Below are 13,845 nucleotides of genomic sequence, written 5' to 3' on the forward strand. Positions count from 1 at the left end.
GAAAACTGCCCAGATTTCTTAGAACCAGAAAGCAATGTAGAAATAGAAACAAATCATTAGTTATTTCATAAAACAAACCCCAATGAAAACTCCCAGGAACATCATTGTCAAAGTCCAGTTTCTAGGTCAAAGAAAAATTATTGTAAATAGCCTGAAGGAAAGAATTCAAGTCCTGAGGAGTCTCAATCAGAATCACACATGATTTAGCAACCATTACTGTAAAGGAGCAGAGAACTTGGCATATGATATTACAGAAGGCAAAGGATATGGATTTACAGCCAAGAATAACTTACCCAGAAAAACTAAGAATAATACTAAAAGAGAAAAATGGATTTTAAGTTAAAATAGAGGCCTTCAATACATTCCTGATGAAAAGAGCAGAGCTGTGGAGAAACTTTGACGTTCAAACAAAGGAGTTAAAAGAAACATGAAGAGGTATATGTGAAAGAACAATGATGAAGGATTAAACAAAGATAAACTACTTACATTCTAATAAAGGAACAGGATACATGTGTCCCCTCTGAGTCATAATCAGGGGTTATAGAAGGGCTCTAATTAGAAAAGGTCTGAGAATGGTTCTATTATGTCTTGATCTTAAGAGAAGAATAGAAAGAGAGTGGAAGAGGTATAAATAAGGGGGAGAAGGGAAAGTAAGGTTAGGGGAAATTATTTTACATAATTAGAATAGAGAAGTAGTTACCTACATAAATACGGAGGAGGAAGTGGGGAGGAGCAGCTGACACTTCAACCTTACTCTCTCATCTGACATGAATAAAGGAAGGAAGAGTATGCATTCACACAGTTTGGTATAGAAATATAGTTCATTCAACAAGTAAATAGTAGGAACACAGGAGAAAGGAGAAGAAGGAATTAGAGGGCAAGTAGATTAAGGGAGGTATTAGTCCTAAGCAAAACAAATTATACGAATGTATAAAAATATTTCTAGCTCTTTTGGAGTTGCAAAAATGGGAAATCTGAAGGAATACTCATAAATTAACAATGAATGAAAAAGTTATAGTAAGAGATAAACCCAAGGTATTCATGATAAGAAAATGCCATTCACAACCAAAGAAGGAACTACTGGATTCTGATTGCAGATGAAAGCATTCCATCTTTTACTTTATTAGCTTTGTGAGTTTTTAAAAATTGAGTATGTGATTAGGCATGGGGAATAAAGAAGTATGTATTGCATGAAAGCATTGGTATAACATATAACAGATTATCAGTTTAGGAAGGCAGGGAAGGAGGGAGGAAGAGATTCTGAATTACAAAATGTTAAAAAACAACTGTCAAAAATTGTTTCTATATGTCCTTGAAAAAAAATTAAATTTAATAAAAAAATTAAAAAAACAAGTGATGGTAGATAAATATGATGGAATACTATTTTGTGATAAGAAATGATGAAGTATTGGGAAGACTTGTGTGATCTGAGTAGAGTTGAGTGAAAGAAACAGCAGAGCAATTTATGACAGCAATATGGTAAAAATGAACAACTTTGAAGAATTATGACCTCTTATTAGCATAATGAACAAACATGATTCTGGAGAACTAATGTTGAAACATGCTATCCATCTCCTGATAGAGCGGTGGAGTACTCAGAATGAAGAATGAGATATTGTGTTGTTTTTTTGACATGGCCAATGTGAAAATTTGCTTTGATTGACTATATGTTTGTAATGGGGTTTGTTTTTCTTTAGTTCTCAAATGGGGGAGGGAGTGTTGAAGTGGCAGGTTGAATAGATGGATTCTTGCTGCTTGAAAAAATAAAATACAATTAAAAATAAATTAGCATTTTCTTCTACTGAAAAAAAAAGAACAAATCTAATTCTCAAGCTACTTAAACTGTTTTCAAAAACAGAGAAAGGACTCAGATGTGATCCGAAGATATTCAAATCAAAAAAGGTTAAAGTAGAGAAAGAGAAATAGAAACCAATATTACAAATGAATATTGATGAAAAATATTACATAAAACATCACCATACACTATAACAATATATACAAAATCTATACATTATGACCAAGTTGGATATATACCAGGAATGCAAGGCTGGATGAATATTAAAAATAGGATAATAAATCATATTAATGAGAATAATAAAAGCCATCTGATTATATAAATAGGTACATTTTTTTGCTAAAATACAACACTCTTTTATGTTGAAAACACTAAGAAATATAGGAATGACATTTTTTGCTTATTATGACAAAAAAATCACCTATGTAAAATCACTAAAAATCTTGATTTCAATAGAGAAACAGCAGAAGCTATCCTAATAAAATCTAGGGTCAAACAAGATTGCTTATTTAGCACTATTCTTATTTAATCTAGAATTATTGATATTATTATTAGCTATAAACTGACTAGCTATAGACTGACAAAAAATTAATGGAGTAAGCTTTTTGGCAAAAAATTTCTGTTTGGGGATAATATAATAGTTTACTGAGAACATTATAGAGAACCAGCTAAAGTGAATTCAAATTATAAATAACATATTAGGGTACTAAAATCCATAGAAATCATTAGCATTTCTATATGTTATTATGAAACCATGTAAAATAGGTAGAAATAGAAAAAGTCTTTAAAATGCAAGAAAAAATATATATCTTGGGGTTACTCTACCAAGGTATAAAAAATATTCATAGAGATCCAATTATAAAAATTTCAAAATATCTTTTATAGAAATAAAGTAGACCTCAATAAATAGTTTTTGAATATGTGTGGCTGGGCTGGGCTAATATAACAAAGATGACAATGTTGTCATTAGGCTATAGATTTAATGCTATACAAATAAAAATAGCAATGTGTAATTTCTTAGATTTAAATAAAACAATAGCAGTTTATATGAAGGAAGAAAATGTCAAAATATCAAGAGAAATAATGAAAAAGTTAAGAAAATAGAATAGCATTATTTGATGTCAAATTATTTTACAAAGAACTAATTATTGGAGCTATTTAGTTTACTAAAAAAGCTGAGTATGGTAGGTCAAACAAGCAAGATTTTAAAACATGTATAGGAGTCTCACTATTGATAAGCCCAAGAACCAAATTTACTGATTAAGGACCTCATTATTCAACCAAAAACAGTTGAAGAAAAAAAGAATAGGAGTTTGAGGGAGAAAACAGGTTTATACCAGAATTTTATATCATATGGCACAATAAATTATAAATGGAGAAGTTTTCTAAGCATAAAAAGTCATACCTTAAAAGATTGGAGGATGAAAGATTAATTAATTACTTATCTGGACCTTTCCTACTTTTCCAGTCTTCTTATACCTTCCTTCCCTCCACATACCCTCCATAGAATCCAGTGATAACAGCTTCTTTGCTGTTCCTAAGTGGAAGCACTCCCTCTCCCTACCCTCATCAACTACCCTCCATGCCTGGACTTTTCCTAACTTTGACTCACTTCAATACAATTTCAAGACATTACCCTGGGATATCATTGGTGCTCTTTGAAAACAAAGAATGAAAAACAACAACAAATACATTTAATACTTATGTGCTGAATAACCTTGGTCCTCTGTGCTTTAGTTTTGTTATTTATCAGTTTAGATTTGCCAAGATGATTTTAAGGATTTTTCTGAGACTCTGGCACGCCATAAGTCTATGATTAATTTTCTGAATGTTTCAATGCTTCCTCAGGGAGAGTTATAATTTTGAAGGAGATTAGCCTTATTAAACTATTCATCCTGGAAAACAAAGTGAATAAAATCATAACATTACTCAGATTATGGTATTCTATCAGATGAATAGCTCTTGTTAGTCCATATTTATCATAATCACTTATTTTTAAATTTTATTTTTACTTAAAATTTTTTATTATGAACAAACATACACGAACATTTCCCTATACAAAGAGCAAAGAGAACTGCATATGAAACTGTGAAGCTTTAATATAGCCTGTTTTTAAAGGTAAATTTCAATGATAATTTCCATGCTGCTTGTCTACATTCCCTCTTGAATTTCCTTGTTCCCTTTTCTGTGTATTTTTTCCCCTTTTTTCTTTCACCATTACCTTCTGTCTTAGAATTGATGTTACATATTGGTTCCAAGGTGGAAGAATTGTTAAGGGCTAGGTCATTGGGGTTAAGTGACTTGTCCAGGGTCACACAGCCAGAAAGAGTCTCAGGTCATATTTGACCCCTGGACTTCCTCTCTGTAGGCTTGACTCTCTATCTACTGAGTCATTCAGCTGCCTTTCTGTGTATTTTTAATGACTGATAAAATCATAACTCTTTTCACTTCCTCTCGTAGTTCTTCTCCTCTCATTTCTATGCAGTTTTACTATTTTCTATTTTCCTTATGCAGCATATACCTTGATCTCCCTCTTCTAAATCCCACTCACACTAGAAGTTGAGTCCCTAGAACTCACCTACTTGTCCCCTTAGGGTTCTAGAAGGTCCTAAGGGATTGGGGTGGTTTGTCTGGTACTGAAGTGCCACCAGTATGTGTCCCCCATTGATTATCAATTTATATTAATTAGTCAGGTATGTGGTAATTAATTAGCATTTACAAAATGTTTTTACTCAGGTGGTATAGTAGGAACATTTGTAGTTTGTTATTTGGTCATTTTCAGTTGTTTCTGTCTCTTCATAACCCCATATGGAGTTTTCTTGACAGAGATACTGGAGTGGTTTGCCATTTCTTTTTCCAGATCATTTCACAGATGAGGAAACTGAGGCAAACAGAGCCAAGTGACTTTGCCAACGTCACACAGCTAGTAGATGTCTGAGGCCAAATTTGAATATAGGAAGTTGAGGCTTCCTGACTTCAGGCTGGGCACTCTCTCCACTGTGCCCTAAAACAATAGGAACAATGAGTATAAAAAATTCCCCCCTCTATAAAAAAAAAGTTGAGGTACATGATCGTCCCAATATAGAGGCCAGGGGAAGGTAGAGTTGCCCTAAGAGCATGTGTATCAAACATTCTGGAGGTCCTTTTTTCCCCTTTTTGTTGCCCTTAGGAAATTCTCATTAGACAAGGTGTAGTTTCATTCTGGACTCCTTAGAGATATCAGAAGTTGCTTTTCCACAGGGTATCTAGTTTACCCTTTGTTCTCAGGGTACATGCTGGTTGGCTGTTCTAGGGACAGTGCTAGGACACTAAGGAGAAAGCCAAATATCTGACCTTGTGAAGGTTACAAGGTCTTCCTTTGGCCAAGTGGGGGAGGAAACAGAAGGGCTCTCCTCCACTCAGCAGTTCCTTCTCAGAAACTCGCCTTGAGGCTCTTCTACTGCTAGCTGAATAGACTCTGGAATATTGCCTGGGTTCCAAATTGGATTGCTATTCAAGGTGATTAGTTTGATTGGTTCATGTGATTGTTTCAATGGAAGAGGCCAGGCCATTAGTTCACACCTCCAACTGAAAGGATAAATTGAGAATTATGGGTGATGCCTTCTCTTACATTGATAACACATCTTTGAGATAGGCAATACAAGTATTGTTGTTTCTATTTCATAAATAAGGAAATTGAATCTCAGTGAAGTAAACCATTGCTGACAAATATCAGAATTAAGAGTTGAACTCAAGTCTCTTGACTCTGAGTTCAGTGGTCTTTCCACATTGCCTTTCATCAGCAATTATACCTTAGGCAGACATTGCAAAGAGCCAGTGAGCTTCACCCAGAGTTGAATAGGAAGAGAGTGGTTTAGATGGCAGTTGGGAAACTGCTCAATTCTTTCAATGCTATTGAACTTCTTTCTGCTATAAAAGTGTATCTCTAACACCAACATTCTCCTGGTGATGCTCAGTGTTTCATGTCTTCCTCAGGGCGTTGACATATGCTGACAATTAGAGCAATCAAGCAGAGTAAGGGGTAGGGAGCAATGCCCTATTATGGAAGGAGGAAGAGGGTCTAAACTGGGATTCCAGTAATGATCAAGCAAATGCCAAGGCAGGAAAGGGCAGGGCAGGATAGGGTTTCTCAGAATGCGATAATCCAAAGGACTGATGGACAAGTATTCAATTCAGAAATTGGAGCAGAGATTGCAAGCCAGAAAGGTCTGCATGGGGTTAGGAGACACAACAGAGAGTGTCAGTGAAATGCCTGTCCGATGTAATTTACCTCCATGATGCTTGGCTTTGGCAGAATATTCATCCCATACCACCCTGTTCTGACAGGTCAGATCCCACTGTGCTTTTTCCTGACTCAGTCACACAAATTATGGAACTCAGAAGGATCAAAATTGACCCCCAAAGGCAGTAAAACTTAAGATAGATATAAGTAGGTAATTGCATATTACCAGTGATGAAAGGCATACAAGAAGTGACTTAAAAGCTATCCTTGAGGACTTGGACTGCAGGGAAAGGAGATAGGCCAGCCATTCAGTGAGAGATAAAGAGCATAATCTTGCACTGCCATTCACAAAATGTTAATAGAAACAGAGGAAAGACATGGGATTTGGGTGGATTCTCTAAGGAGGGTTTGCAGTAGGGCATGGACAAGAACCACACCGGTTGGTAAAGTGAATAGGAACAACAGAATGTACTGGTAGAGAGAATATGATCAGTGAAGACATATATCATAGAGTCACCAAAGCTGGAAAACCTGTTAGGACAAGTCTGTGGTGAACTGCAATGCTTTCAGCATTTTCTGACACAGGAGTCCAACCAAAAGTCATTGGATACTAGAGAAGATCTGTGAGTGTGTGTAATCAGGACAGAAAAATGCAGAATAAAGCCATGATAATACTATAAACCTCAGAAGTTGCCAGCAGTTCTTTTTGCTTATAGGTTTTCCTCACTGCAGCAATGTTCCTACTTTTCCTAAATCAGTTTGTAATTCTATCCCCATTGTGATCCCAATGTCCCAAGAACTCTTAATTCTTCTTGCTTAGACTTACATTTCTTCAGCTTTTTGAACATTCTTCTCTAACACTGTTGATCAGTTAGGGTTCTGATCCAGGTATTATTCAAGACAGGGTCTCTATAAGTAGATCAGAATGTCTGTGAAATTATAGTTCTGCTTTCCCAATCTAATTTGCTCTGAAACACTAAATCCATGAAATATCAAAAAAACAAAGTAAAAAACCAAAACAAAACAAAACAAAAATCCAGCAAGGGTATTATCAGCTCAACAGTATGGCCCTTGTTGAGACTTTCCTTGAGGGATATTAAAAATCTTCTTCCATTCATTTCCTTACCAAATTGCAATAAAATTGTAACACCCCTTCCCTAACTCTGGCAAGTCCAGTCTAATGAATAAGACTTCCTGATGCTGTGGGATCAAAGTGTAGGTGATAAAGGGCAGAAGATTCTGACAACATATTGGTAATGGGTCTAAACTACACCTAAGAACTTTTCTTCTTGATCTTTTACCCCCAAACAGAACAAAGGGATCCAGTGGAGATGGTAGGGGGATGAAAAAACAACATCTTATGTCATGGGATTTCTTTAATAACATAAATGCTTTGAAAACCTTAAAATACTATATAAATACTGGCAGTTTCTTCTCTCTCTCTCTCTCTCTCTCTCTCTCTCTCTCTCTCTCTCTCTCTCTCTTTCTTCCTTCTTTCCTTTCTTTTTTTTTAAGCCCTTACCTTTAAATGCACACTGGCTATGGGGGGGCTTGGGGAGGTGAAGGGAAAAGTAAGAACATGAATCATGTAACCATGGAAAATTTTTCTAAAATGTAAAATAATTTTAAAAAATGGAAAAAAAAATAAAAAACTTTACCTTCCATCTTGGAGTCAATACTGTGTGTTGGCTCCAAGGCAGAAGAGTGATAAGGGCTAGGCAATGGGGGTCAAGTGACTTGCCCAGGGTCACACAGCTTGGAAGTGTCTGAGGCCAGATTTGAACCCAGGACCTCTCATCTCTGGGTCTGGTTCTCAATCCACTGAGCCACCCAGCTGCCCCCTTTAGCTCTTTCTAAGGAAAAGTGGAGGCCTCTAATGACAGGGCTTGAGCCTGTGTAACTTGGTGTATGCCTCACCCAAGGAATGGAGAAATTAAGCCAAGGTGTATGGGGGAAAGAGGAAAGGAACATATGATTAGTAAAATTGGGCAGTATAGCTATATACTATCCTCACTGTAATTTCCACCAGACCTCATCAACTCTCCTTTTCCTTGGAGATTCTAGTGCAGCTCCAGCTGGGACCAGTAAACACAAAGTGTCCTGGGGCTCCTAGCCCCTACTGAGGTGCTAAAGCCCCCTCACCAGGTAGTCCCTTCTCTGGTTAGCTATGCTGCAGCCTTTTTGACTGGTCCCCCATCACCAGCCCTGACTTCCTGCTCCAAAGCAATCTCTCCACATGCTGCCGAATCTCCTTGGTCCTCACCCCATAGATGATGGGATTGAGGGCTCCTGGAAGCAGCAGGTAGATGGCACTGAGCAGGTTCTGCACATCCTGGGACACAGACTTCGCGAACCGAAAGACAATGGATGTGGAGAGGCCAGAGAGGTAGATGGTGAGGATGACCAACAGGTGAGAGCCGCAGGTGTGGAGAGCCTTGGCTCGGGCACTGCCTGAGGAAATCTGGAAGGCAGCGTAGATGATTCGGGTGTAAGAGGCCCCCAGCAAGGACAGATCAAAGGTCACTGTGATCAGCCTCATAGCCAACCCCAGCCTGTTGTTGAAGGTCACGTCCCCGCACGCAATGCTTAGCAGGGCGATGTACTCACAGGCAAAATGGCGGATCATGGCAGTCCGACAGAAGCGGGCCCGGGAAGTCAGCACCACCAGGGGCACCGCCACGGCCAAGCTCCGGATCAGGGCAACCACAGCCAGCAGGCCCAACAAATGGGGGGTCACCAGGTCTGCGTAGCGGAGCGGGTGGCAGATGGCTACATAGCGGTCCAGAGCCATAGCCAGCAAGAGGTTGTAGTCTAGGAGGAGGGTGAAGTAGATGAAGAACATCTGAGCAAGGCACGCCTCCAGGGAGATGGGGTTTGCGTAGTGTATAAAGCCGGACAGCATCTGGGGCACCACGGCACTGGCAGCGCAAATGTTGACGGCCAGCAGCAAAGAAATGAGCGTGTACATGGGCTGGTGCAGGCTTCGATGGATGGCCACAGTGTAGATGACCAAGGCGTTGGCAGACACAATCAATGCATAGAGGAAGGAAAGGGGAAGAAGCAAGAGGGAACGCCATTCCCGTAGCCCAGGAAAGCCGACCAGGAAGAAGTCCGTGTAGGAGATGTTGGAGGTGGTGCTGTTCTCAGGTTCCTCCATTGTCCATAATCTTGGGTAGGCAACAAGAAAGGGAATTGAGTGCTGTTGGAACGGAATAGCATGAACCAATTACTGTCTTGGGATCTGAGCCCAGTTAAGGGATGCCAAGATGGAGCCCCAGGTCTTACTGATAGCTGATATATTGCACTTAAGCTTTGCAAAGGAGATTTCACAGGGTTCTAAGAAAATCTACAGCAACTCATAGACTAAAGTTCTACAGGGGAAGGATATGAACCTTTCAAGAATCAAATTATGAAGACACAAACAAATAATTTCAAGAAGAAAGGAAAAGGAAGCAGTTTACAGAGACTAGTGTGGATACTGAGGAATTCAGACCAACTTCAATTTTTAAGAGACCCAGATTGGAAGCAGTGGCAAGCAATAAAAGAGACACACAAAAGAATGGCCTTGACTACAATTGCTGACACAATTCTAGGGCACTTTCTCTATGGAACAGTGAACATCTAGAACACAAAGCCATGATCACAAAGACATAGTTGGCTTCTTTAAGAACAGGCCACATCAGATGAAGGCCATTTGCTTTGTGGACAGGGTTATTAGAGGGGTGGACCAGGAGAATGTTGTATATGTTTACCTGTATTTTAGCAAAGCAAGTCTTATGTGAGCTTTGAGAGAAGTTTGGGCTAGATGAGAATACAGTTTGTTGGATTCAGAGTTGGATAACTAGACACAAAGACTAGGTGTTAATGGCCTAAAGTCGTCTATCTATTTCTTATGACTCTTGACCCTGTGCTGATGGCACATTGGATAGAGCACTTAGAGTCAGAGGACTTAGAGTCAGAAAGACCCGAGTACAAATCCAGCATCGGACACTAGCTAACTGTGTGACCTTAGGTAAGTCATGTAATTTCTCTGGGTCTTAGTTGTCTCACCTGTAAAATGGGGATAATAATAATATTTACCCTCCCCAGATTATAGTGAGGATTAATAGAGTTACATATGTAAAGCACTTTGCAAACTTTAAAGAACTATGTCAATGGTAGCTATTATTACTGAAAAGCTGTTTAGAGGTTTGCTTATCGGTTTGAAAATGACACCAAAGAGGCAGAATAACTAACACAGTGAATGATGGCAGTCAGTTTCTAAAAATATTTTGATAGACTAGAATGGCAGTTCTCAAACTTTTGGTCTCAGGCCTACTTTATACTCTTCACAAATATCTTTCGTTTATGTGAGTTATTATCTACTGACACATATCCTCTTAGAAACTAAAACCTGCTAGTATGATTGTGAAAAACATTTTGACCTTGTGGTCTAGGATACTGAACCAGATACAATCATATGAAATTTAAGATGTTGACAGTCACCCTTCTTCCATCCTGTGGTACCCACCTGTTCTCTTTAATCTTTCACAAATCTTGGATATAATGCCGCCATCATATCCACAAATCATTTTATTACCCTGGAATACAGTTCAACTGGACCTGTTGACAGACTCATTGAGAGCATGTAGGTGCCTCACTCCTCTTGGGTTCCAACTCTTTCATATCTATTTTTGTTTTGTCTTCTCCAGTCCAAAGAGTTCAATTCTTTGTTGGGAAAATGGAAGCAAAGTAAGAGTGAAGTCATTCGGACTTCTCTCCACTATTAGCATCATCCCATTCTGACTATTCGCATCATCCCATTCGCTCTGAGAGGCAGTTATTTATCCTTATTGATCTTCCTCTGGACCCCAAATAGCTTTTTTTAAAAAGTCTTTTTTGGTACTTAGAATTCATCAGATAAATTTGAGTTTTAGTATTCCAATTCTATTCCAACAAGGCTATTGTTACTCCTAAGAAACAATAATGATAGCTAACCCTTATATATAACACTTTAAAAACTTTAAAGCACTTTACAAATATAATCTCATTCAATCCTCATAACAACTTTGGGAGGTGAGTTTTTTTTAAATTAAAAAAAAATTTTAAATTTATTTTTTATTTTTTAAATTTCTTTTAAAATAAGAATTCTTATTTTACAGAGGAGGAAACTGAGACAGATAGGGGTTAAGTGACTTGGTTAGGATCACATAGATAAGAAGTGTCTGAGATCATATTTGAACTCAGGTCTTCCAGAGTCTAGGTGTAGTGCTCTGTCTATGGTGTTCCCAAGCTGCCTCTTTCATATCTTGCTCCCTGTCGCCTGCCTTAGCTTCTTTCTTTTGTATATGTATTTTTTAAAATCTAAGTGTATCCATGAGTCTTAAGTTGAAATATAGTTGGCAATATGGCTTTCTCTAATCCCTCAAATTCCTTTCTTGGCACATAGTAAGTGTTCAATAAATATTTTTTATTCATTCATTTCTTAATTTACCCCATTCAGTCACACTGTTAGACTTTAAATACCTGCCTTATACATTCTATGGCTAAACTCTAAATTCAGAAATGATTCATGAGGGGAATGCTGTTAGACATATTTATACATAAAGTCTGCCCAGATCTAGATTAGGTGACTTTAAACTATTTTATAAATCCCCTGCTCCAGAAGCAAACTAGCTATATAATACCTATCACTGTATCTGCTTCTCTCTTGACCCTAGAAGAGAATGATATCTTTGCTTCAGAGCACAACTGAGCTGAATTCGGATTTATCCATCAGGATTCTCAGGAGCTCAATGGTTCATTCTTCTCATTCAAGGTTTTCCCTCAGCCAAATGGGAAATGTTTTGATGTTTTAGTGTCTATGTGGTGCTCCCCTAGTAACTATCTGGTTGTCCAACTGTATCTCCTCCCACCAAAGATCATATAAGGAAATACAAACAGGTAATCAGAAAAATTCCTATTACCTTAAGATCAATACAATCCACTCAGCTTTATATTATCATCAAAGTTAAAAAAGATACCTCAACTCTTTAGTATGAGACATAAGATAGGGTGTGCGAGCTGGAAGGAATTTCAGAGATCATCTAGTCCAGAGAGTCTTATCTTTTTATGTGAGATATATATATATATATATATATATATCTGTGGCCTCTAGGCTAAGAATTCGTGATTTAGTTCAACCTTATTTTATAGTTGAGGAAACTGATTCCCAGGGAAGGAAAGTGTCTTGCACCAAATCATAGAGTAAGTAGAAGGGCTGGGGTTAGAACTTGAGTCTTCTGATTTACCACTATGAGTAAATATCCCATTTGGGCATATATTGAATCTAATCCAACAACAAACTTCCATTTAGTTTCTACTGTATCCAAAGTTTTGTGCTTGCTGCTATAGAGGAAAAAGAAGTGTCATGGTCAAAGAACTCATGGCCTAGTTGGAAAGTAAAGCCAAGTGCAGGAAAGGCAGGCATCATAAGTGAGATGCAATGAAGTGTCAGCAAAAGGACAAATTGATCCCAGCAGTGCTAGGACCAATGTGCAGAAGTTCTAGGAAGGTAGATTTCTTACAGTTAGAATTATCCAACAATGTTACAAGCTGCTTTCCAAAGTCAAGAATGCCCTAGTGGAGGCATTAAGAGGATGCTAGCTACCCCCTCACCCCCAGCAGGGATATTATTGAAGAGGTGCCTTCATTTTGAGAAATTAGAATCATAGTTAACAATTTAAAAGGATTTCAAAAATCAATCAGTACCATTTATTCTTGGAGTATGATTCATCCTTTCTTGACAAGTAGTAATCCAGAATCTGCTGGAAGACCACATACAATGGATGGAAATTTACTACCTCTTTAAAAAGTCCATTACATTTTGGGACAGCTCTGATTTTTAGGAAGTTCTTCCTTATATTGAGCCAAAAATCTACTTTTCTCCAACTTCCCATTTCTCCTAGTTCTTTCCTCTAAGATCAAGCAGAAAAAGTTCAATGTCTTTTTTTATTGAATAAACTTCTTAATATTTAAAGAAAGACTTTATAGATCCCCTAAGCCTTCTCTTCACCTGGCTAAATATATCCATTTCCTTTATCTGATAATCCTATGGTATGGTCTCCAGTCTCCCCTTCATATGATTGCCTTCCTCTGCATATACCTCAACATGCTAATGTACTTCTTAAAATGTGACAGCCAGAATAGAAACATTATATATTTCATGTGTCTTTTGATCTGGTAGAGTTACGCATCCCAACTTGTTCTTTCACTCCCTCATCCCCCATCTCACCAAGGAAGCTTTCTTCCTGATCTTCCTCAGCCTGCAAGAAAGAAGAGTCTGAAGTCTGTGCCCAATTCTCTGTGGCTATGAGGAGGTGGGAGGAAGGGCTCATATGGAGTCTAATAGCCTCTGGAGAGGTTCTTTCCAACCTCCTTTACCTCCAGGGAGTCTGTCACAGAAAATCGTCATAAGAAACCCAAGAGTATGCTCCTTCTCCCTATCTCCTCTTCCCCATTCATTTCTTCCATGTTTTCTTCTTTTTCCTCCTTTCCCTTCTCCTTGTTTTCTTCCTCTCTTACCTTCTTTTCCAGAAAGGACACTGGTCTCCGAGTCAGAAAAACCTGGTTCAAATTCCACTTTAGACAATTACTAGCTGCATGACCCTGGGCAAATTGCTTAGCCTCCATCTATGCCTCAGTTTTCTCATTTACAATATCAGTAGGCATGGACTTGATGAGGATGAAAGAGAAAAATATAAAAACTGACTTGAAGCATAACAAAAAAAAAACCCCAAGATATTGACAACCAGTCCCATCACTTCTTGGCAAATAGAGGGAGAAGAAATGGAAACTCAGATTTTATATT

The 13,845-nt window shown here is 38.1% G+C and overlaps 1 protein-coding gene across 1 annotated transcript; it reads right to left on the minus strand.

Moving 5' to 3' along the window:
- Positions 1-8,178: 8,178 nt before the first annotated feature.
- Positions 8,179-9,174, minus strand: LOC123233310 (olfactory receptor 52L1-like). Its single transcript, XM_044659454.1, has one exon. It carries the CDS (start codon positions 9,172-9,174, stop codon positions 8,179-8,181), a length of 996 nt encoding a protein of 331 aa, XP_044515389.1.
- Between the last annotated feature and the right edge of the window lie 4,671 nt (positions 9,175-13,845).

Source organism: Gracilinanus agilis, chromosome 2 (genome assembly GCF_016433145.1).
Source record: "Gracilinanus agilis isolate LMUSP501 chromosome 2, AgileGrace, whole genome shotgun sequence".
In the NCBI taxonomy this organism is placed as follows: Eukaryota; Metazoa; Chordata; class Mammalia; order Didelphimorphia; family Didelphidae; genus Gracilinanus; species Gracilinanus agilis.

Excerpts from the sequence above, each read along its gene's own strand:
- LOC123233310 (XM_044659454.1), bottom strand. The coding sequence starts at position 9,174 with ATGGAGGAACCTGAGAACAGCACCACCTCCAACATCTCCTACACGGAC.